This window comes from Neomonachus schauinslandi, chromosome 7, assembly GCF_002201575.2.
Source record: "Neomonachus schauinslandi chromosome 7, ASM220157v2, whole genome shotgun sequence".
Classification (NCBI taxonomy): domain Eukaryota; kingdom Metazoa; phylum Chordata; class Mammalia; order Carnivora; family Phocidae; genus Neomonachus; species Neomonachus schauinslandi.
Genome location: NC_058409.1, coordinates 9,419,396 through 9,445,015, shown reverse-complemented (window position 1 = coordinate 9,445,015; position 25,620 = coordinate 9,419,396). Strand labels below are relative to the sequence as shown.

General features: G+C 38.1%; 1 protein-coding gene across 8 annotated transcripts in view; it reads right to left on the bottom strand.

The window, feature by feature from the left end:
- AP3S1 (adaptor related protein complex 3 subunit sigma 1) overlaps nucleotides 1–25,620 on the bottom strand; it is a 72,546-nt gene that overhangs the window by 24,282 nt on the left and 22,644 nt on the right. For 4 of the 8 annotated variants that reach the window (XM_044917094.1, XM_021702149.2, XM_044917097.1 and 1 more), the window contains exons 2-4: nucleotides 23,334–23,425; nucleotides 19,929–20,040; nucleotides 879–950 (exon numbers count right to left, since the gene is read on the bottom strand). In XM_044917094.1, the coding sequence (XP_044773029.1) occupies nucleotides 879–950; nucleotides 19,929–20,040; nucleotides 23,334–23,425 (276 nt within the window). The remainder of the gene's footprint in view (nucleotides 1–878; nucleotides 951–19,928; nucleotides 20,041–23,333; nucleotides 23,426–25,620) is intronic. The other 4 variants (XM_044917095.1, XM_044917099.1, XM_044917098.1 and 1 more) reach the window with 2 other exon arrangements.

Below are 25,620 nucleotides of genomic sequence, written 5' to 3'. Positions count from 1 at the left end.
GCCTAGGTGACTCAGTCGGTTGAGTGTCTGACTCTTGATTTCAGCTCAGGTCGTGATCTCAGGGTCCTGAGATCGAGCCCCACATCGGGCTCCCTGCCCAGTGCGGAGTCTGCTTGTCCCTCTCCCTCCCCCTACTTGTGTGCACATGCTCACTCGCTCGCTCGCTCTCACATGTGCTCTCTCACTCTCCCCCTCTAAAATAACTAAATAAGGGGCGCCTGGGCGGCTCAGTGGGTTAAGCATCTGCCTTCGGCTCAGGTTGAGCTCCGGGTCCTGGGATGGAGTCCCACGTTGGGCTCCTTGGAGCCTGCTTCTCCCTCTCCCTCTGCCTGCTACCCTGCCTATTTGTGTTCTCTATCTTTCTGTCAAAGAAATAAAAACCATAAAAAATAAATAAATAAATAAAATCTTAAAACTAATCCGTGCCACTAAAGGCACTTTAAACCTAGGCCGCCCGGATCTATACCAACCCCCCTCCAAAGCCTGTACCCTATTTCACTGCCTCTACAGCCATCCCTCTCCATTTCTGTCAGTGAGACACCTATAATCCCTAAAAAATCCAAGTTCAATGTAATTCCTCCACTCACAGCCTCCTAGACAAAGGCAGACAGATCAGCTGTGTCCCCATTAACACTGAACACACGGCTACGTGTTAATGCCACGGTTTCCTCCTCTAGATGCGGGTCGTCTGGGCAGGGTCTGAACTTCACCAAGTGCAGTGCCTGGCTCATATGGAAATAAGTTATGAGTTATACTAAATAAATAAAGGAATAAAAAGTTTTACTCACTAAATCCATTTTTACTTTGAGAAACAGAAATACAAATTACCATTTTTTCTCAGATAAAAAGTTTAGAAGATTTGACAATACAGAAAGTACCTTGTCTACATGGAAAATTAAATCCAGTTCACAGACATTTTCAAAACACTTGTCTAATGTTTCCACAAATACCTGAAGAAAAAGAAAAGAAAAAAAAGGTTAAATGCTCTTGAGAACTGTATAAATTCACTCAAACCTATCATCTACAAAGGAGACAATTCTTAATTGTGAACTAACACTTTTCTAAACTCTTATTATCACATTTGTCTGTTTTAAATTAAATATTGTATTAAGTGTAACAGGAGTAATTACAGACTATTCTTCATGATAACTACATTTCAATACATTAACATACAAAACAAAATAAACTTTGCTGAAAATAACTAAGAACTAGAAATTCTTAGCACCATTACTTTAAAAAACACTGAAAAATACTCAAATCAGGCTCCTTATCTTCATGTGAGGAAAAAGAAAGCTTATTGGAAATATTTACCAGGATAGATGGGCGTAGTCCAAGTATGTACCACATCTAATGCAGCCAGAATTTTTAATTAGCAATTCAGTATAAAAGATCACTCAAAATTAATTATGGAAAGAGCAAAGACTTTGGAATCAGACCTACCTGGGTTCAAACTCTGGCTTCAATACCTTGTAGGGCCTTGTGTGGGAAAGGGTTAATTCAGCAGGCCTGGGATGCTCAAAACCTACACATTCCCCCAAAATGGCCTGTTTACAGACTAGCCCTTGGCTAGCTCCTGAGAACTGAGCTCCTGGGAACTGAGCTCCGAGCCCTTGCAAAGTTCTGTCCTTGGGTGGCACCAAATACCAGTCTGAGCAAACAGTTTATGCTAACAATGTAATTTATGATGAACATCTCCTTTTCTCTGAGGTTCTAGAGATTATGTACATAAGCTAGGTCAGTCACAATGGTGCTACGTGCCTCTATGACTGACCACAACAAAAATCCTGGGCACGCAGGCTAGGGTGAGTGTCCCTGATTGTGAACACACTGCACATCTCTCCACAAGTCATTTCTGGGGGAATTAAACACCTCCTGTGTGACTACACTGGGCAGGAACGCCTTGAAGCCTGCACCTGGTTTTCTCCAGACATCCCCTCATGTGCTTTTGCTTCTCTTACTGTTTCTTATCACTGTAATAAACAGAAACCATGAGCACAGCAACTTCTGAGCCCTTGAATCCTAGGGAATCGGTGAGACCGTCTTGAAGACCCCTGACACAAGCTTTCAAAACTTAATCTCTTGCATTCCACCTTGCATAGGCTGTCACTGTCTCTTCTATTCCCACCACCCTTCTCAAAGTTAACTGTCACAGACAGAGTGACCCCACAATTTATCCTACAAACTGGGGGCATGAAGAGTAAAAGGGAGCAGCTAAAATGGTGTGATTATTATAATAGTATGCAATGGTATCAGAACTTCGTAACAGCCTGGAACAAAAGATGCAAAGCAGGACTGTTCCTAGCAAAATGAAGCTACGTTTACTCTATTCTAGGTGATCCCACAGGACCAAGAGTAAAATGGAAACAACAAGCTTCTGGCTAAACTGGTCCTACCTCAGGCCAATTTACACAGATCGCCAATCCAAGGTTCCTTCCACCAATGCAGCTGGGGAAGAGGTGAAGGTGAAACAACGTGAACACAGAACTATATGGCCATAATCAATATTGTCTTAGACCAGCGGTTGGCAAGTCTTCTCTGCAAAGGGCCAGAGAGCAAATATTTTAGCTTTGTGGGCCATACAGTGCAACAAAAAGCAGCTACAGATAATAAACAAGGAGCATAGCTCTGTTCCAATAAAACTCAACAAAAAGGTGTAGCAGGCCGGATTTGACCTGCGGTAGTCTGTTGCTCCCTGGCTTAGACCAAAATCACTAGGAGAAATAAGAGCTCTGTAAGTAACCAAGAATATACAGTCTTACTCCAGAATTTCATTCATGAGAAGGCAAGTTCTTCAGATGACCAACTGTGGAGCATACCCAGGTCAGCCTCAAGTGAGTTTCTAGTTTATTTCAGTTTTGAGGTAGGTAGAAAGTAAATAATATCCACTCAAACTCCCAACTTTATTATCTATTTCTCCTGAAGGCCTTGGTGACATGGACCCTGGAATGACTCCATTCAGTCTACTTGAAACTGATTCAGATCGTTTTCCTTCTTGTTTTAAGATTCTTGTTGTAAGCCCGGGATGGGATAATGCTGTTTGAACAAGCTTAACAAATAGTAACTTCTTAGGGAAAGTAAGAATGTGAGAAGAAGAAAAAACCTTTCCCATTGAAAACAAAGAAAATACTTTTGAAACAGGGTGTTTAAGTTGGACATGGTCTGATTTCCAATTTATAACATCATAGTTAAATAAGTTACAGGAAATAATGCCATTTAAGTTCTGCCTCCCCTTCAGAAAATTTTTACTCAAGTATAACCTACATACAAAGAAGTACACAAATCACAACAACATATAATCTGATGAATTTCACAAAGGAAACACATCCGTGTAACCAGCACCCAAATCAAGTGCCGGAATGTCACCAGCACACAAGAAGCCCCTCATACTCCATGAGCTACCACCACCATCACAGGTAACCACTACCCTGCTTTCTAACACTACAGGTATGTTCTACCTATTTCTGAACTACATTAGATGAGATCATACAGTGTATAACTTTTTGTGAGTTGCATCTTTTATTCATCATTATTTTTGTGAGATTCATTTATTTTATTACATAACACAAAAACTGATTCATTCTCTTTTACAGTATGCTATTGTATGAATATGCCACAATGTATTTACCCATGTGCTGCTGAAAGGAGTTTGGGTGGTTTCCAGCACAGGGCCATTACAATTAGCACTGCTGAGAACACTTGCATCCGTATCTATTACTGAATGTATGCAGAGAACTGTGGAGTCACAGAGTAGCACACGTTCAGCTTGAGTAGAAAGCACCAAACACATTTTCTCTCTCTCTTTTTTAAAGATTTATTTATTTACCTTAGAGAGAGCACGTGAGTTGGGGGAGGGGCAGAGGGAGAGAATCCTCAAGCAGACTCCCTGCTGAGCAGGGAGCTGGGGGACACAGGGCTCAATCCCATGATCCTATGACCCTCAAATCATGACCTGAGCCGAAACCAAGAGTCAGACACCCAACCAACCAAGCCACCCAGGCGCCCCTACCAACAGATTTTCAAAGCAATTATAAAACTTTATACTCCAAACAGCAGTATATGAGAATTCCCATAATTACACATCCTTGTTAGCACTCAATGTTGTCAATCTTTTCACTTTAACCATTCTTGTGTGTGGTGGTATATCATTATAATATCAATTTGATTTTCCCTGATGGCTAATAAAACCTAGCACTGTTTCAAATTTATCAGCCATTTAGACAGCTTTCTTCGGGGTGTCTGTTCAAAACTTCTGCTCATTTATGTACCAGTCTGTCTTTTCCTTCTAGTGTCTAGAACTTCTTCACATATTCTAGACACAATCCTGTCATTTATACATATTACAGGTATCTTCTCCTGCTCTGTGGCTTGTCTTTTTATTCTCCTAGCAATGTTCTTCGAAGTTTTCATTTTCAGTATTTTCCAATTAACACCGTTTTTCTTTAAGGTTAATCTTTTTTTAATGTCCAATTTAAGAAATCTTTGCCTACAGCAATGCTAGGAAGATATTCTCCCAGAAGAAAACAAAAGCTTTATTATCTTAATTCTCATGTTTGGACTGAATCTAGTGGAACGGATTTTTGTGTATGGTGTGAGTTGGTCTTCTTTAATTTAAAATCATTATTAGGGGTGCTCGGCTGGCTCAGTTGGTAGGGCACGCGACTCTTACTCTCGGGGTCGTGAGTTCAAGCACCACGTGGGCATGGAGCCTACTTAAAAGAAAAAAATAAAGTCATTACTATACTTACTCATCAGAATAAAGTTTCTAGTATGCCTTTACTTTTCCAAGCTTACTTTTTCCAAATCCACTAGTTTGATTATCCATATATGATAGCTATACATTCTTTTTTAACCGTCAGAAGATAACTATCTTGGTGAAAATGCTGTCTAAATAGTTTCCTGCCACTTATGAATACTTATAAAAGATCAGTAGAACCCACTGAATCAATGTGCAGATGATGCTGGGCAAAGCAAAAAAGAATTTTCTTGATAGCTTTAAGTGTACCACTGGTGAACCATGGAGTGGCAAAAAAATATGGGTTGCCAAAAAGAAAGTATGATCTAGTGGTGAGGAAACCAGAAAGACCTAGCTTCAAATTCCTACTCGGCTGCTACCTAGCTATGTGAACTTGAGCATCTCCTCCAAATCTTAGAACTATAACACAGTGATAAAACTACCTACCTTTCTGGATTATCTTACAGATTTAGTTAAATAATTTAGGGGCACCTGAGTGGCTTAGTAAGTTAAGCGTCTGCCTTCGGCTCAGGTCATGATCTCAGGGTCCTGGGATGGAGCCCCAAGTTGAGTCAGGCTCCCTGCTCAGTGGGGAGTCCGCTTGTCTCTCTGCCACTCTCCCTCCCTCTGCCCGTTCGCACGTGCATCCGCGTGCCTCTCTCTCTATCTCTCAAAAAAAAAAAAAAAAATTAGATAAAGTGCCCAAAACACATCTAATAAAAGGGAACCAGTATTGTTTGTCTGGCTGTTCAAAACATGCAAGGTTTACAAAATTAAAATAGAAATAGAAAATTCTAATTCTGCTGATAAACACTGATAGAAAAGCAAGGTAACTACCTACTGAGGCTGCCAGGCCTTCATGATGTCCTCATTAATACAGAAAGGGGGGTGCCTGGGTGGCTCAGTTGGTTAAACGTCTGACTCTTGGTTTCAGCTCAGGTCATGATCTCATGGGTCTTGGGAGCAAGCTGTGTAGGGCTTCATGCTCAGCAGGGAGTCTGCCTGACAGATTCTCTCCCTCTGCCCCCCACCCCACTAACGCACATGTGCACACTCTCTCAAATAAATAAATCTTTAAAAATATATATAGAAATTAAACTCTAAAATAAATATATCAATCTAAATCTATATATATATCTTTACCTACACACACACACACACACACACACACATATATAAATTAAAATGTTGCCTATATTTAAACCACAACAATAACACCTTTGGAAAACATAAATACTAAAAAAAAAGGGGGGGGGTCCTGCAGCAAAATGTCATAACTACATGTTCTTAATTTAGGAAAAGAATTCTTAAGATTTAAGACATTCAAATGCTAAGTTTGGCCTAAAAAAATAAAAAACCCTCTTCAAAAAACGTTTTCATTGGGTGCCTGGCTGGCTCAGTCACAGAGCATGCAACTCTTGATCTCAGGGTTGTGAGTTCAAGCCCCATGTTTGGTGTAGAGACTCCTTAAAAAATAGAAAATAAATCTTTAAAAACAAGTTTTCATTAGTTTTCTTTTGTTTTAGCAAAAATTCTTAATATAATTAAAAATCCAGAGCTTTGTAGGTAGGTACACACACTGATGTGCATATGGACAAGGCCAAGAGTAATAATCTACAAACTGAAATAAGGAAATTAAGAAAACCAAATTAATGGGCCTTTGGGGTTCTAGCCAGAACAAAAAATAATAATAATAAAGTTGCTGTTGTATTTCACAAAAAGAAAGATAAAAAGAGCAAAATACTAAAAGTGACATGGTAAATAGCACTCTCTTACATTTCACTTTAAAAATGATATAAATTTCAGGGGCACCTGGGTGGCTCAATCAATTAGGTGTCTGACTCTTGATTTCACTCAGGGCATCATCTCAGGGTCCTGAGATCCAACCCCACATTGGGCTCTGAGCTCAGCGGGGAGTCTGGTTGAGATTCTCTCCCTCTTATACTCCCTCTGCCCTTCCTCCCTACTCATGAGCACACACACACACTCTCTCTCTCTCTCTCTAAAATAAATAAATCTTTAAAAGAAGAAAGATATAAAGTTTAAAGTCAATTTCAATGTAACAGTTATCTACTAAGGAGCAACTCATTAACCTCTGGCCTCCAGAAATTCAAAAGTTAATGGGAAAAAATTAATTTACTAAGAAAATCGTATTTTAAGTTTTCCTTTTTTTTTAAATTAATTAATTTATTGGGGAGCCTAGGTGGCTCAGTCGTTAAGCATCTGCCTTCGGCTCAGGTCATGATCCCAGGGTCCTGGGATCGAGCCCCGTATCAGGCTCCCTGCTCAGCAGGAAGCCTGCTTCTCGCTCTCCCACTCCCCCTGCTTGTGTTCCCTCTCTAGCTGTCTCTCTCTGTCAAATAAATAAAATCTTTCTTAAAAAATTAAATTTTTTTATTTGACAGAGAGAGAGAGAGAGCGCAAGCACACAAGCAGGGGGAACAGGAGAGGGAGAGAGAGAAGTAGGCTCTCCTCTGAGCAGTGAGCCCGACATGGGGACTTGATCCCAGGACCCCGGGATCATGACCTGAGCCGAAGGTGGCCGCCTAACCGACTGAGCCACCCAGGTGCCCCAAGTTTTCTTTTATTTCAATAATTATCTAGTTTTCCAAAAAGAAATAAAAAAGAGCAATATTCCGGGGTGGGGGGGAAGCCACATCCACATATAAACAGTCTCCCTTCCCAGTGCCCTTCTAACAACAAAACTTTCTTGTGTTTCCTTTATCATTAATTACAGATCTGTGCATCTGGGCCAGAAAGGTAACAGGAATGTGTCATGAGGCAGCTCAGTATTTAACAGCGCTTAATACTTAAGAGCACAGGCTTTAGTAAGCATATCTCTATAAAATTCCAGCTTAGCCTCTATGAAATCTAGGGCAAGTTGTTCCACTCTAAGCCTTAGTTTCTTCATTTGGGCATAATAATAATGGTACCTTTACCACAGAGTTGTTTTACCGATTAAATGAATAAATATAAAGGGCTTAAAACAATGTCTCCCCCCAAAAATATATATGTTAGCTAGTATTATAAGTAGAAATAATTTTTGGTTTCCCACATACATATATAATATATATGTTGGCTAGTATTATAAGGAGAAATAAAAATATGCACTAGGTAAAACAGATGCCACAAAATATCCTTAAGCAGTATCATCTATATGGCAGACCCACCCCCCCTTTAGAGTTTCTATGTAAAAATATAATTTTTTTCTGGGTTTGGGGATTTCTATTAAATTTTAGGAGGAAATCTATAACATTAAATGAAATACATACAGGCTAAATTGACATGGTTTTTTTTTTAAGATTTTATTTATTTATTTGTCAGAGAGAGAGAGAGCACAAGCAGGGGGAGTGGCAGGCAGAGGGAGAAGCAGAGTTCCCGCGGAGCAGGGAGCCTGATGCGGGACTCGATCCCAGGACCCTGGGATCATGACTTGAGCTGAAGGCAGATGCTTAACTGACTGAGCCACCCAGGCATCCCTTAAACTGACATGTTTTAGGATAGAAAAAATTATAAGCCCAAAAATAGAAGGCATAAATTTAAAAACACTAATAATACACCAACAGATCTAAAAAAAAATTGTTTTTAGTCAGCAGCAAGATGTTCTAGAGAGATACTGGTTTAGCTCAAGCCAAGACTCAAAAAATACCACTGAAAATGCACCAGAAGAACTAGGGAAGGTAGACTAAACTTAACATCAGATCAGCTACCTTTGAAGAACAGTGTAGATTGTTCCAGACCAAATTTGGATTCCAGACCAAATTTCCACAAAACCTGATGTGGAAACTAACAAGTCAATGATAACAGTCTTAGGAAAAACAGAGACATTTATTGTGCATTTATCAAGTACCAGGTATTTTACACACATTAAACTTCCAACTTCAGCATGAAGAAACTAAGAGTTGATGAGAGGACAATCTGTCTTCTATACTCATGTCAAAATGATTCAGAAAGAGTTCACATCAATGATTCTTTTTACGTGATTTCTAATTTTTTAAAAAAGGTCAATGATGATAATACCAGAATCTATTGAGTATATATTATTATAGCACTGCCATTGTTCCAAGTGCTTTAAATACATTATTTTATTTAATGCTTCATGGTAATCTCATAAGGCAGGTACTTTTATTATCAACCACCTGCAGAAGGGTAATCAAAAGCAAAAAGTCAACTAACTACTAACACAGTGAGGTAGGAGAAAGTCTCACTGCAGAACCCAAATTCTTATTCACTAGGCACACTGCCTCCAACAAAAGAAAATAGTACTTGATTTTTAATGTAGTAAGAAGTGGTTATTTAGAAATTTGGAAAATACAGGATATAAAGCAAAAATTTTAACTTTCTATACTTCCACCACCCACATGAAGACAGTAATTGTGCAAAGCAGACTACTTGTACTGTAAGAAATTTAATTACGTTGGAGCCCCTCCATCAAACGGACTTAGTATGATTTGTACGTTGGATTTAGAAGTCTAAGGAAGAATCAGGATTTTTAATGTACAAGGCTACTAAATCAAACATTAATTTTGAAAATGAAAGTAGCCTCCAAATTATTTCTGTGCACAAAAGCCACTTGTGAGATTTTTAAAAACTTGTATTGACACAAATTGCTAAAAATTATATTTCAACTTCCAAGCAAAAGCTAATTTTAAAAATCACATTTGGTCTTGAAAAATATTCTTCTATGTGTAACTGAAAAATATTCTTCTATGTATATGGTACAATTAATATTTTGAGCACTGACTTAAAACAAAAGAAAATAAATGCAAAACCTAGAAAGATTTTCCTTACATAATTATAACCAATCAATACAGAGGGCATAATGGAAAATCACCATTTGGCAAATACCACAATGGTAATTCCTTCAGGTAAGAATCATCGAGAGATGCTAAAATTAATGACCAAAATATGACTAGAAAAAGGGTATGTACATGGTCTCAAAATTATTCCCCATGAGATACTTTTAAGTAAAAAGAGATAATGTAAGTTCAGAGTATGCAAACCTGACAGGCACCGTCTTAACCAAGGGATCAGAATAAATATCACTAGTAACAAGACAAAATGAGATCATGTCCCTCCTGATATGTTGCACTGCGAAGGACATAAAAGCACTCCTGTGGTACACTCAGAGGAATATTCTATAAAATAACCGGCTAGTACTCTTCAAAGGATCATGGTTTGAAGGATACAGAATGCATGAAAGACAAAGATGAACTATTACAGAGTAAAGGAGACTCAGGAGACATGAAAACTGAATGCAAATGTGACCTGGATTAAACCCTCAACAAGAAAAATGACATCAATGGGACAACTGGCAAATTTTGAATAAGGTCTGCAGATTATAGTATTATATCAATGCTGATTTCCTAATTTTAATCATTGTACTGTGGTTACAGAAGTTAAATTTAGGGAATATGGGTGAAGGTATGTAATGCAAGAATTCTTTGTATTTTATTGCTGCTCTTTTGTAAGTCTGAAATAATTTCAACATAAGTCTTAAAAAATTTTAAAGAAAAAGAAAATCTGAAAAACCAAGCTCAAAGGGTCCTCGTCTCCTCTATGCCCAATTCCTCCCTAAAAACTTATCATTCTATACTGGGAAATAAGGAATTCGTCTTAAATCAAAGAAAAATACCAACATAAGTTGAGTTTTTCTCTCAAACCTGCTTTAAAGGAGGAACAATAGGGGCACCTGGGTGGCTCAGGTGGTTAAGCATCTGACTCTTGTTTTCAGCTCAGGTCATGATCTCAGAGTTGTGGGATGAGGACCCATGTTGGGCTCCACACTCAGTGTGGAGTCTGCTTGAGATTCTCCCTCTCCCTTGGGGCGCCTGGGTGGCTCAGTCCTTAAGCACCTGCCTTTGGCTCAGGTCATGATCCCAGGGTCCTGGGATCGAGCCCCGCATCGGGCTCCCTGCTCACCGGGAAGCCTGCTTCTCCCTCTCCCACTCGCCCTGCTTGTGTTCCCTCTCTGGCTGTCTCTCTCTCTGTCAAATAAATGAATAAAATCTTTAAAAAAGAAAAAAAAGATTCTCTCTCTCCCTCTGCCCATCTCCCCCCTCCTCCCACAAGCACGTGCACTGCACGCTCTCTCTCTAAAAATAAATAAATAAAATCTTTTTTAAAAAGGGAGAAAAAATAAATTTTAAGTTACTTCCAACTCCAAAATTCTGACTTTAAGTACGTGAGTTCCAAAATACTTCCTTCATTTCACCACTACCAATTAAATAATACTATGTCTCCTGTATTCTAGGCCCTATGCTAACTATACATTAGCTCTAATTCTTACAACAATGTTGATAAGGTAGCTATGCGTATCAGCACCTACAGACAAGAGAATTGGGAATGGACATGGGTAAGTAATTTTCTCAAAGTAACTATTAGGTGATGGAGCCAGTATTCAAACCCACCCCATCTGACTCCAAACACCAACCTGGCTCTATGATGCCTCCCAAGAGGGCAGCTGAGATGTGAACATGTAAATTAGAACAGTATCATCAAATTCAATACCAGGATTTATCAAGAAGTAGCAATGTAAGTAAGTGAAAAGTGAATATTAAATTTGCAGTTATTGGAAAACAGACTTCTCAACGAAAATAAGACAGGAAAAGAATTTTAGGAATGCTGAATCACTCTTAACAGTGTCTGACTCAAATTGCAGAAATAATTATTGGTTTCCCACATATATATATATAAGAAGTGAATCTTACTGAAAACAGAAAGTTTTAATACTCTGGTAACAGTATGGTGTAGCAGGTAGAAGCTTCCTGAAATGACCCTGAGCATTCACCCTGGACTGCCTGGAAAATGAGCCAACTGGGCCAGGGCTCCCTCTTTCTCCAGCAAGAGAAACTGCACCAGAACTCACCCTCCCATGGGACCAGGGGTTATTCCCCATGGTCCCATGGGGACCCTGTAGCTTCCCATGGTCCCCCAGTGCCAGTCAGCTGGTCTTCAGCGAGGTAATTCTTAAATATAACCTATACAGCCCAAATTTTAAGCAGTGCCCTACTTAACAAGGCACTTTCAAGCCTACCCTTATAACAAAAGAGAACAATGACACATAGTGGAAGGCAGTGAGGCACGAGTCCACATCCCGCAGCACCCACCTAGCACAATTTCCTCTGCAATAAAGGGAAGATCACGGGATCTTTCTTCACTTATGAATTCTTGGCTGACAAGTTCCTCCAATTAGGTCGCTCTCTTAGCAGATATCTCTATCATCATACAAAATTCATCCTAAGCCATTACACAACATAGAGGATAAAAAGATTAACAAATTCTCATAAAAATGAAAAAGAAAGATAAAAGGACTTCTTTATCCAATTCAATTTGCATACTAATGAAATAATACTTTTATGTGCCTTCCTTATAACATGCTTTAATGATAATGTTAGCTAAAAACCACTGACAACTACATGTCAGTCATTTAGCCATGAGCTTCATGTACAGTAACTTTTTTAATGCTTGCACCTACTCTATGAGCGGGTATTATTACCGTCACTCCCATTTTGCAGGTGAGGAAAATGAGAGACAAAGATGTAAAATAACTTGCCCAAAAGTACAAAGCAGAGGCTGAATGGTTTTAACCATGACTAGCTTGCTTTGATTCACTGATCTTTCTAACAACCCCATGAGGTTTATAGGCAGCATATTAAAACAGGCATACTTGGAGTGCCTGGTTGGCTCAGTTGGTTAAGCGACTGCCTTCGACTCGGGTCATGATCCCAGGGTCCTGGGATCGAGTCCCGCATCGGGCTCCTTGCTCGGCAGGGAGCCTGCTTCTCCCTCTCCCTCTGCCTGCTACACCACCTGCTAGTGCTCTCTCTCTCTCTCTGTCAAATAAATAAATAAAATCTTTAAAAAAAAAATGTTTTTAAATGGGCATACTTTACACAGGTGAAAAAATTCAAGGTCTATAAAGATTAAATGACATGCTCAATATCATACTGCATTCGCAGCCATTAAGTAAAATAATTTCATAAAAGCCAGTCTAATGTTCAGGACCGTAGTAACAACAGATGCTATACGTGGAGCTCTAGTTTAAATACATATGGTAACACCATGGTCAAACATCTTTTTAAACCTAACGAAAAGTTCAGCTGTTAGCTCTCCATTTTTTCCTGACTGCAACTGAACAAAACATGCTGATGTAACTGTTACATGTGGTACAGAAAACCGTAACAGAATCTGGAATTATCTAGTGAACTTCTATGCCTCCCTTTATCATTAGCTTGGCGTAATAAATTAATTGAGGACAATATGACTGCTTATAAATAACTCAAACAACCAACATTAATACTTAATGAACTTTTCGTTCTCACTCTGTAAATATTTTAACACTTCCAACGAAGACATGCTACAGCAGAAAGACTAAAAAAAGCCAGCCACCAGCTCTGAAATACACTTATATGGCAGTTGATATCACATTAAAACAGTACATATCAGAAACAAAAAAGGATCACTTTTTTTTCCAACTTACAAAGAATTAAAAAAAGAAACAAAAGAAAACAAGCTGATTACTCACTTTGGTGACAGAGTGGTACAAATTCCACATGGAATTTACTAATGATGCCTTCTCTCAGATCTCACACAAGATATAAAGTCAAATCTGGGACAACATATGCATACCTTAGAAACATAAAACCTTTGCATAAAAATACATGCTTTCAATGATCATCTAAATGGTATTTCAATATTCAAAAAAAGCAAACTTAACATATGTTTATTAATTATATACTGATATTTAAGTTTTCTTGATCCATTCTTTAAAGAAATGCAAGGCCAAGAGGTTTTGATCTAAACTCTCTTGCTTTATAATTTTCCATTTCTACTTTTTACATTATACTTGCCGTCCTCAAAGCTAGAAGATGGACAAGGCAAGAAAATCAGTTCTAAATAAGCTTTGATTAGCTGTTTCATGAAACCAAAGCAGAAATAATGAGCTAGTCCCTTCCATCTTTGTTCATTCGACCAATATTTTTAGAGTGACTGACTCAGGCATGCTCAGCACTCCCTTGTAAGTACTGAATGATCTACGGTGGTCGCAGGGGAGACAGCAACTACAGAACTTCCAACATGTTTGTGATAGTGGTAGGATTAGTCCGTGCAAGGTAAATTACAGAACTTTTTTTATGACATATCAACATGTGATAACTCTATTTCATCTTCTCATAAAAATACTTCTAGCCTACATTAGTAATGGAAGATGACACAATTCTCCTGAATCCTCTTTTCTGTGTCTTACCTAACATCAAGACCAGTTATCAACATTTGAACAGCAATGGCTAACACGTTTTACAAAACACAAGACCTAGTTTCCACTTTCCACAAACACCTGATAAAATCTACTTCAGATACAATGTAGGATATTTGTTCTTTGACAACTCCCCACGTAATTCTCTTCCGAGATGTAACAACTACACTATCTGCTATCATAACCATTAAGATCACCCACAGCATCAAAAAATAATCATTAATGATGGCTTAAGTCCCAGGATACAAGCATAAAATACTGCCAATTTGTCTTGAAGAAAATTCACATTTGTTTTAGTCTTTCTTAAATGAAATCTTTCTCTTCAATGCAGAGTGCATTTTGAACAGATTACTTTTCTTTTTTCCTCCTGTAACATTAGTAGCTAGCTCAGAAAATAAAGTATATGCCCACCACTCTCCTCAGTAGTTGATAATTGAGAGAGAAACAGAAAGCAGTTTCATATTAAAAAACCATTTTCTAAAAAACACAAAGCTTCTATGAAATAACAGTGCAATAAATTAACTACTATTTACATGGGATAAACCAAGAAACGTGTTAATGAACAAAGATAAAAGGATGCAATATAGGGTTCTGATCAACCCTTAACTGTTACTAATCCATACTTAAGCAAAAGTTTGCTTCTCTTTTTTACTAGAAAAGCCTTTGGGAAAACAAAACACAGCTTAGCAGTATTTTTCAAGGAGGCCTCAGGAAGAGAGTATCTATCCATGGGATCGTGAGGCATATTCATCTCAAACTCAAAATTTCTTTGATGGCTCCTCTTACAGGTGTAAGTATTATAAAAATTTCTCTTCTACTTCATAATAAATACATGTTTATCTTAATATATATATATGTTTATCTTAAAGGTATTATTTTCTCACCACCAATTAAACAATGAAAAACATAGCAAGAATGTCTGCCATGATTACTTTGTGGTTTCTTTTTTTTTTTTTATTCATGGGGTTCATGCATGTGGATTTCCAGTCATGTGACTTTTTTTTTTTTTAAAGATTTTATTTATTTATTTGAGAGAGACAGACAGCAAGAGAGAGAACACAAGCAGGGGAAGTGGGTGAGGGAGAAGCAGGCTCCCCGCCGAGCAGGGAGCCCAACATGGGGCTCAATCCCAGGACCCTGGGATCATGACCTGAGCCAAAGGCAGATGCCCAACGACTGAGCCACACAGGTGCCCCATATGACCCAGTTTTAGGGAAGTTTTAATAATTAAGGACTCAGGAGTACCTGAATAAAGATCCAGCTTTTTGTAAAGAATTTCTCCCTTTTAATTTTTCATTTATTTATTTTTTTAATTTAAATTCAATTAATTAACATATAATGTACTATTGGCTTCAGAGGTAGAGGTTAGTGATTCATCAGTCTTATATAACAGCCAGTGTTCATTACATCACGTGCTCTCCCTAATGGGTATCACCCAGTTACCCCATCCCCCCATCTTCCTCCCCTCCAGCAACCCTCAGTTTGTTTCCTACGATTAAGTCTCTTATGGTTTGTCTCCCTCCCTGGTTTTGTCTTGTTTTATTTTTTCCTCTCTTCCCCTATGATCCTCTATTTTGTTTCCTGAATTCCACATATCAGTGAGATCATATGACAATTGTCCTTCTCTGACTTATTTCGCTTAGCATAATACCCTCTAGTTCTATCCACCTCGCTGCAAATGGCCAGATTTCAATTTTTTGACGGCTGAGTAATATTCCATTGTGTATATATAGCACATCTTCTTTATCTATTCGTACTTTGTGGTTTCATGTAGTTCAGATACCTACCTCCTCCTCAAAACCTAGTTTAAGAATTACAGATTGAGAGTAATCTGGCATATTAATAACTCCATTTATCACTTGTCTTTTTCTTTTCATTATTAACAACACTGGATGCCAAAAGCCTTAATCTAGCCACTTTTACTATTTCTACGCTTTGGTACTCAGAATTACTACCAAAGTTTTCTGCTTTAATTCCTTATTTACTCCATCATACTAACTAGATCTCAAAACATGCCCCCTTCTTGCTGATTTCAGAACCATGAAACTTGTTTGGGACAAAAAACTTCCTTTTTATGTGCAGCTTTCTCCAATCTGCTACAATGTGCCTACACCATGTGCCTGTTTTTGCCCTGTCTGGGGTCAAGAAAGAGAAAGAAAACAAGTGCAGAGCATTCCCTCATGATAATCTTAACCCAATACAACTATTTGTAGCAGTTACATTTGTTTATTGTGTCAGAATTAATTTGTTAACTTTTTATGGAAATATCACAAACAGAAAGCACAAAAATCTCAAGTGTATACAGAGCTTCATGATTTTCACCAATGTAACCAGTGCTCAGATAAAAACACAAAACAAAGTATTACTAGCATGTGGCAACTATATTTTATTTTTCTAACTAACTCTCCTGCTTCTACTCAGCCTTTAGGTTTTGTTGTCAGTTATTTTACATAGAATGCTAAATATTAGGCACTAAATACATTCATTCAACAACTGTATGTTGAAGGCCTACTACATGCCAGGTGCCTTTCTATGCCCTGGGGATAAACTAGTGAACAAAATAAAAAAATCTGGCCCTCAATGAGCTTATATTCTTGTAAGGGTAAATGACCATAAACAAGATAAACTAAGTCAAGTATATAGTATGTTAGATGGTGATAGGTACTAAGGAAAAGAAACTTTAAAAGCAAGAAAGGAGTTAGACTATGTCAGAGAGGGAACATTTTTAGAAAAGACCAAAGAAAACCATATTGAAAGGTGACATCCGGGTCAAGACCTGAAAGAATGATGGAGCTAAGGAACAACGGGAACACCAAACAGAAGAACAATTTAGGTACAAAGACCAGCAAATACAAAGGCTCTGAGGGAGAAGCATGCCTGATGTATCTGAGAAACAGCAAGCAGGCCACTGGGGCTGGAGCAAAAGGGCAAGGAGTAGAAGATGAAGTGAGATAAGCAGAGCGTAGTAGGGAGGGGACTCAGAGCTTGTGGGGCCTCATAGGTCTTGTGTAAGGAAGTTGGCTTTTACTTTGAGTGAGAAGGGAAGCCACTAAAGAATTCAGAATGTGAGATATGACCTATTTCAACAGTATCACTGGCTGTTTTACTCAGAAAAGATGAAAGGAAGAGACAGTGGATGCAGGGAGAACAGTTGGGAAACTGCTGTAAGAGTCCAGGCAAGAGCTGGTGGTGGCTTGGACCAACGCGGTCACGGCAGCGCACACAGCAGCATGCGGTCAGATCCTGTACCCCCGCTAGGCTGCTGAAGAAGAGGTAAGAGAGACCACAAAACTGGAATGAAGCAACTGAAGAGGTCCAAGAAAACCAGGCATGTACAGCGTCCTAGAAGCCAGGGGAAGAAAGTATTTCGTGAAGAGATGAATAAAGAATCTTAATCAAATAAAGAAGGACTGATGAGAACCTCTGGATTCAGCAAAAACAGAGTGGAAAACCTGAAAGGAGTGTGTTTAAGAGCAAATGGGAGAAGAAATATTTGAGACAGAGTGTACAGACTTTTTTTTTTTTTTTTAAGGCATTTTGACATAAAGGGAGGGAAAGAAATGAGGCAGCGGCTGGAGAGGGAAGATGGGAGACCATACAGCAGCTAGAGGAATGACCAGGAAGCGAGAGGAAAAAGGATACAGAAGAACGAGGGAGAACTGCCAGAGCCACGAGGAAGAGACTAGTACGTAAGTGGGTGAAGTTCTCTTCTGACAGCTTCAGTTCTCTCATCGAAGGAGGAAGCAAGATACTAGAAGCGTCAGAGCTTTGAGGAAGGAGAAAGCAGTTGTCTAGGAGTCTGGGAGGGGGATGGACCAGGGAAATAGGATTACTGGGGAGTACTAAGGACTCACTGAGGTTAGAGATCATAAATATAAGGGGAGGGGCACCTGGGTGGCTCAGTTGGTTAAGTGACTGCCTTCAGCTCAGGTATGATCCTGGAGTCTTGGGATTGAGTCCCACATCGGGCTCCATGCTCAGCACGGAGTCTGCTTCTCCCTCTGACCCTCCCCCCTCTCATGCTCTCTCTCTCCCATTCTCTCTCTCTCTCTCAAATAAATAAAAATCTTAAAAAATAAATAAATAAATAAATAAATAAATAAATATAAGGGGAGACCTGTAGTCAGGTTGTTTTTTTTTCCTCTAAGTACGTTTAGAAGTATGGGTATGATGGGGCGCCTGGGTGGCTCAGTCGTTAAGCGTCTGCCTTCGGTTCAGGGTCCTGGGATCGAGCCCCGCATCGGGCTCCCTGCTCTGCGGGAAGTCTGCTTCTCCCTCTCCCACTCCCCCTGCTTGTGTTCCCTCTCTCACTGTCTCTCTCTCTGTCAAATAAATAAATAAAATCTTAAAAAAAAAAAAAAAAAAGAAGTATGGGTACAAGGAAGGAGCTGAGTGTATACAAGACTATGATTACCATGACCGCCGGTGGAATTTAGGCTGGGAAAGGAAAGTAAGAAGCAGGAGGATGAGGGACAGTGAAAAAATGCTAGATTCGAAAGACTGAAGGTCCCAACAGGCTCAAGGAATTAGTGGAGTAACAGAAATTGTGATATGAAAAGATAAGAGGTGGTAGACAGAGGGGAAACTGTGTAATTGAGACTACGGAGGGATGGCAGTTTGGATTAAAACAAGGTCTAGAAATGAGCAGCGAGGTGGGACAGAGGGCAAAAATACAATGAAGAGGAATTCCAGGACTGAAGACACCAGGGTACTGGAAGAATTATCCCCATGAATACTGAATATTGAAATCACCAAGAATTAGAACACGAGTAGTATGGAGTGAGTGCCAGTGAACTAAGACTATAATCTGTTAGGAGCCAGTTCCCCATGAGTCTGCCAGTTACGCACATCACGTGAGCAGAGGTGCAGGCTGTCATCACTGCAGACTGTCTTTGCAAGCAAGCTTGTATAAGCAAACAGCCCTGAAAAATAGAGTATCTCTCTGCAAAGCAAACGGTAGGTTTATCTACACCCATGGAAGATATGCTCTTCCTCCAGGACATGGGCAGACATGATTCGTGTCCAATATAAAAGATTCCAGTTCCTCTCCTATAACTCAATCCACTGTGGGTACAGGTATCACCTGGCCCTCTTCAAGTCACCCTTCGGTGACTGTGGAAATTGGGACTTGGGGAACCAGTGTAGTAAGCAAATGCTGTTACTGTGTCTACTGCTTGTGCTATTCGGAATAAGTCCTTTGATTCCAACCCAGAAGTCTCCTGTCTTCTGCCAGCAACCATGACACTGTGGTAGTTAATGTGCAAGTAGCTTGCAAGGAGGGTAAATCTCAGACCTTTGAAAGTTCTTGATAAAATCCCCAATGAATAGGAGGTGGGGATGAGAGATTACTCAAACAGGGTGGGTAGAAGGTGGTACAGTTTAAAAATAAGAAATAAAGTTTGGAAGCACTTTAAAAGAGAGAATGGTCTGGAAAAAGCAATGAGAAGCGAACACCTCAAGGCTCAGCAATTATGAAGAAAGCAGGAAAACTGCTACTACTTGAGATGGTTATAGGTAGTGTCAGTAGGGAAGCCCGACTCAATTTAAAGCAAAAAAGTAAAGGCAATATTAACAAAGAGGAATTTGCTTATGATTGATCTTGAGTTCTAGGGACATTATGAAAGATTTTTGGGAGGCAGGGAGGGGTGGGTTTGGGGATCAGATTTGGATGCACATGGTAAGAGATCCATGAATCCTGGACTTTTTACATGACTTACATGAACAGGAAAAAAAGGCATGATGAAATTAGCTGTGATTAATCTTAATCAGATTAAATTTGCCAATGTGTTTAGTGTCTCCCTTGACCCTGTTCGACTCATCCAATATCTACTATGGAACAATTTATTTCTTACCAAACAGAACATCATTTTAGAAAATTTAGAACATACAAGTTTTAAAATATATAAAGCCACAACTGTTATTAAGACAGTGTTAACTTACTTGAATTAGATCTAAAATGCCAAGTTCACTTTCTGAAGAATCCACACAGAAGACAAAATATAATGTTGCATAATGTCTATAAATCAGTTTGTTGTCAGATCCTCCAATTAACCTAAATGACAGAACAAAAATCAGAACGTTACAGCAGTAAAATGAAACACATTTTCGTTACCTCAAGCAAACTGACAATTTGTTTAAAACCTTTCCTAAGATGTTTGGGCATAGCATTTAAAGGTGTAGCATTCAGGCGCCTGGGTGGCTCAGTCAGTTAAGCGCCTTCGGCTCAGGTCATGATCCCGGGGTCCTGGGATCGAGCCCTCCATTGGGCTCCCTGATCAGCGGGGAGTCTGCTTCTCCCTCTGACCCTTCCCCCTCTCGTGCTTTCTCTCTCTCTCTCACTCTCTCTCAAATAAATAAATCTTTTTAAAAAAATAAATAAATAAAGGTATAGCATTCAAGTGAAGTTAGAGACTTAGTGAATTAACAGGGCTGTTTTCTTCAGAGATAACAAATAAAAGAAGCTGGTGCTTCATTTTAGTTCATTAATTCATTAAACTATCTACTGAGTACCTACCATTTGCCAGGTACTGATAGTGGGTAAGGAACAGTAAACAAATAAATAAGAATGATCAGGGTAGAAGGCACTACATAGAGATTGAAAAAAGGATGCTGCTGTACTGATGGATTTGCTACCTAAGATGGGTTCTTGAGAGTGACATTTAGGCTGAGAGCTAATGATAAGGAGTTAGCCTAAGAAAAAATTGAGAGAAGAGCATTTCAGGCAAAGGTGCCAGCTAATAAAAAGGCCAGGTCATCAGGAACAAAATATGTATGTCCAAGGAAGAGAAAGAGGGTGCGTGGACAAGAAAAGATCAGTAAACAAACAGAAGTAGGCAGGAACCAGGTCACAGGGCATTTTTAAGTGCTTATTAGATTTAACTCCGTAAGTCACAGTAAGTTATACAGCTTAAGACTGACTACCAACTAGGGAGGGAAAAAAAAAAAAAAGAATGACATTTCTTAAGTTTTAGAGAAATTTACCATCAAAATCTCCAAAAATACATTTTATTTTGAAATATAAATGCAAAAAACTGAGATAAGAAATACTCAATTCTTTCATCAAATATTTTTATTTACACTGACTGGAATGCCAGCATTTTAAAAATAATTTAGTACTCATTCCAAACATCTTATATTTTTCTAGTTTAGCTATTTCACGGTTACATTTACAATAATTAGTTTACCTTCTCAAAAGACTTTTAACACTAATATAAAATAAGAATCGAGGCCAAATATCATCAAAGTTAAGTGAAGACTCAAACAAGACAGGAAAATAGCACCTATTTCTTAACTCTGTAAAACACTGAATTTACAGGTTCAGACAAACAACTTCTGTAAGTACCCACTTCTTTCATGTCTTCTTATAGCAAAAGTGGAAATGATTTTTGACAAGAATTAAAAATTACTACTATGTTAGACATATTTCTAGAAAAGATATTCAATTAAAAATATGTATGTGTAATTTAAAGAATCTTTGAGATGATTTTTATAGACTATGATTCCAATTGTTCCTGGAAAGCCACAAAAAAGAGCACTAACAGCAGGATTCAGTTCATCCTGAATCAGCAATTTAGTGATTATCTTAAACTTTTGTTCGGCTCTACTGTAAAAGAAGACCAAACTATTGAAAACTATTAGTTTCAAAATGACTATCAATGCCATTAAAAGAAAGCAAAGATTTAATACATAACATGACAAGTACATACTTTGCCTTTTAAAATGTAATTTTATCTTCAAACTATAGTGCAATACTGATAAATACTGATTCAAACTCTTGTATGGAACGCAATATACCATATAAAACCACAGAATTTTAGAACTCCTCTTACTTTAAATATTTCATATTACAAGGGGGAAAACTGAGGTACAAGAAGTGACCTGACCAAAAAACACAGCTTGTTAGTCATAAAACTAGGACTGAATCAGATGTGTAGCCTCATCTCTGATGCAATGTTTGCCTTCTACTTTTTGTAAGCCTGGAAAAGAATGATCACAAATTTAAGCCCTAATTTCTAGTTCACACAATGCCCTGCTTAGAAGAGCCAGGTTCTTGCATGACCACCACATATGATGCACTGTGCTCGGTGACAAGTTCCCTACGAGAGGTTAAAATGCTAAGATGAAGAAAAGTGGTAATGGCAAAACAACTCAACTCCTGCAGAAGTGTGACAGAAATAAAGTACAATTAAAATACAAAACACAAAGCAGGTACATCTGTCTCAACTCTTAAATTGGGAGTTCTGGAGTTAATAGCAAAATTTATAAATTGTAAGTGCGTATTTGCAAATTGAACTGCAGCATGATACAGCCCTTTAAGAAATGCATGTAAACTTTCTACGTGATAAACAGTAATTTATGGTCAAGTAAGAATGAATTTTCTATTATCCAAACTATTTTTCATAATACACATCATACACATTAAAATACAGAAAAGTATAGGTCTCTCTGCTTCATATGTGATTTTTTATAACGGGGCTCAGCCAAAGTTTAGTTTTTGACTTGTCAATGAAGAAATATCTTATTAAGAAATTGATTACATAAACACAAGCAAAAACATTAACAAAACTATTTGAGAGCAAAATGTTTTCATGGAACCCACTAATTTAAAAGTATTTATTTAAAATAGTTAGCAAGCTAATTATAACTAATTTATATTTATTCATTTTAAAAATAGAAACTCTATTAGCTGAATACTACCTATATACAGATATTCCTATATATAAATATATATACATGCACACAGATATTTATTTGAAAAGCAGATTTCAGTCTCATTTATAATAATAAAATAAAGAATGTAATATAAATTTTTATGAACAGGTCCATTCAGCCCAAGGAATACTCTCTAGTCATTAAAAAGAATGAGGTAGCTCTAAATGTGTTTATACGCAAAACTTTTAAAAATATTAAGTGAAAATTAGCAACATGCAGACCAGCATACCTAGTGTGATCCCGTAAGCAAAATTTTTTAAGGTTATACTTTTATATGTTAGTCAATGAAAAATTAATTTTCTAGAAGGATACGCAAGAAAGTGAGAAAGACTAAAGTCAGGAGAGGGAGACTTAGTTTATAATTAATTTTACACGTCTCTGAAATGTTTGAATTTTTGCCACATGAATATACAACCTTTACATAAAATGCTTCTGTAACATTTTTTAAGAAAAAAAAAAGACTGCGTATCTTAAAAAAAATTCTTTAAGTTTAGATTTATAGCTAACATATGTGATAATTAATCTCCTAATCTAATTCATCAAAATTAGGAAATTTTTACCATAACCAATTAAACAGTATATGTTTTAATCACATAGTCAAAGATTAGAATGTCCATGAAATGCTTTACTTACAATCCTCCTTCTAGGAAATTACAAACATTTTCATCTCTCTTAGATACCAAATGGAATGTCTCCCTGATGATTTGCTGTTGTGTATCTTCACTCTGAGAAAGAATAATTTATATATGTTAGGATTAAATTTCTAGGTTTAACAGCATTTTAAGAATTTTAAAAGTAAAAGGCAGTAATATCTGTCAGGGAAATTCATCAATGAGAGAGGTCCTTGGAGAGCTAACATATCACATCTCACAGAAACAAAACCCATCATTTTTCGATGTAAAAACAAAAAACAAAAACAAAACAAGACCAGCATTTTATAGTTTGCTACTACAATAAAACTAACATTTCTAAATTTCAAAAACCAAGAAGAAAAATACTAGACAGATGAATTAAAGACACTAGTGAAAGGGACACTAGATATTACCTAGTCAAAGGCCATCGTTTTACACATGAGTAAACTGAAACAGAGAGGTAAAGTTATAAATGATTCATGTAGCTAATCCATATTTTATTGGAAGGAAAATACCGAAGTTTAGAGCTTCCAATTAAGTTTAAACACAAACTGAGATGAGTCCATCCATATTAGCCATACAAGCATAGCCTAAAACCAAAAGTTTGCTCAATAAGTATCAAATTCACCAAGCAGTTCACATCCCAGTAAAAAAGAATCAGCTTCTCAAACACTGCAATAGAAAACTGGGCACAATCACAAATAGGAATTTCACAGGAAAGGAAATATGATGGTCCATAAACAAATGAAACACATGGGGGGCCTGGGTGGCTCAGTCAGTTAAGTGTCTGACTCTTGGTTTCAGCTCAGGTCATGATCTCAGGGTCGTGAGATCAAGCCCCACCTCAGGCTCCGTGCTGAGCATGGAGCCTGCTTCAGATTCTCTCTCTCCCTCTCCAGCTGTCCCTCCCCTCCTAAAAAAATGAAAAGATGTTAAACCTCGCTGGTGAACTACCAATTCAAGTAACAGGAACAGTGAAATAACTCCACATGCATCACATTAGCAAAGTGTAAAAGTCTGACAATATCACATGTGGACAAAGATGTGGAGCCAAAGAAACTCATCCCACCAAGTGGGAGGGTAAATGGTATCATCACTCGAGGAAACAGTTCTATAATCCAGCATCTCCATTCCTAGATACTATACTAAGCCATATAAAACCACTGTTTTTGAAGATTAAAAACAACAGAATATTGGCAATTACATATACATAATAAACTGTGTACCAAGAGACGTGTAGAAGAATGTACCTCAAGGCATTGTAACAACAAAAAAAGCTAAACTTGCCCAAAGGTCCACCAATCACAGAATTGATAAATTATGGCATATTCACAGAATGGAATCCTATAACAAATAAAAATTAAAGTAAATTACATCCATAAATATGAAAGAGTCGCAAAAACTTTTTTTTTAGAAGTCTCAAAAACTTAATATGAAAAAAAGAAGGTATCTTAGCTCGGGCTACCATAACAAAATACCACAGACTAGGTGGCTTAACTAACAGAAATTTGTTTTCAAGATTCTGGAATCTAGAGATTCAAGATCAAAGTGCCAGCATTAAAAAAAAAAATTTTAAATAAAAAACAAAGTGCCAGCATAGTTGGTTTCTGGCGAGTGCTCTGTTCCTGGCTTGAAGACAGTTTCTTCTCATAGTGTCCTCACATGGTGGGGAGAGAAAACAGAACAAGTTGTCTGCGGTCTCTTCTTACAAGGGCACTAGTACCATGAGGGCCCCACCCTCAGGACTTCACCTACACCTAAGTATCTTCCAAAGCCCCAGCACCAAATACCGTCAAACTGGGGGTTAGGGCTTCAACATATGAATTTGGGGGTGACAGGGAGACACAACTCAGTCTATAGCAGGGGGAGAAAATCAAGTATCAAAATGACATGTAATCATTCAACTAATATAAATTTCAAAAACATGCAAAAGTAAATATTATTTAATGATACACATATATGTAATGAAAATAAAATTATAAAGAAAATCAAGAGAATGATTAGCAAATTTCAAAGTACTGGTTTCATAAAGACTATATTCTCTAAGCACACAGCAGTTAGGTAAAAGAATCAATAATTAAGAGGATTTTTTAGGGGCGCCTGGGTGGCTCAGTTGGTTAAGCGACTGCCTTCGGCTCAGGTCATGATCCTGGAGTCCCGGGATCGAGTCCTGCATCGAGTCCCGCATCGGGCTCCCTGCTCGGCAGGGAGTCTGCTTCTCCCTCTGACCCTCCCCCCTCATGCTCTCTCTCATTCTCTCTCTCAATTAAATAAATAAAATCTTTAAA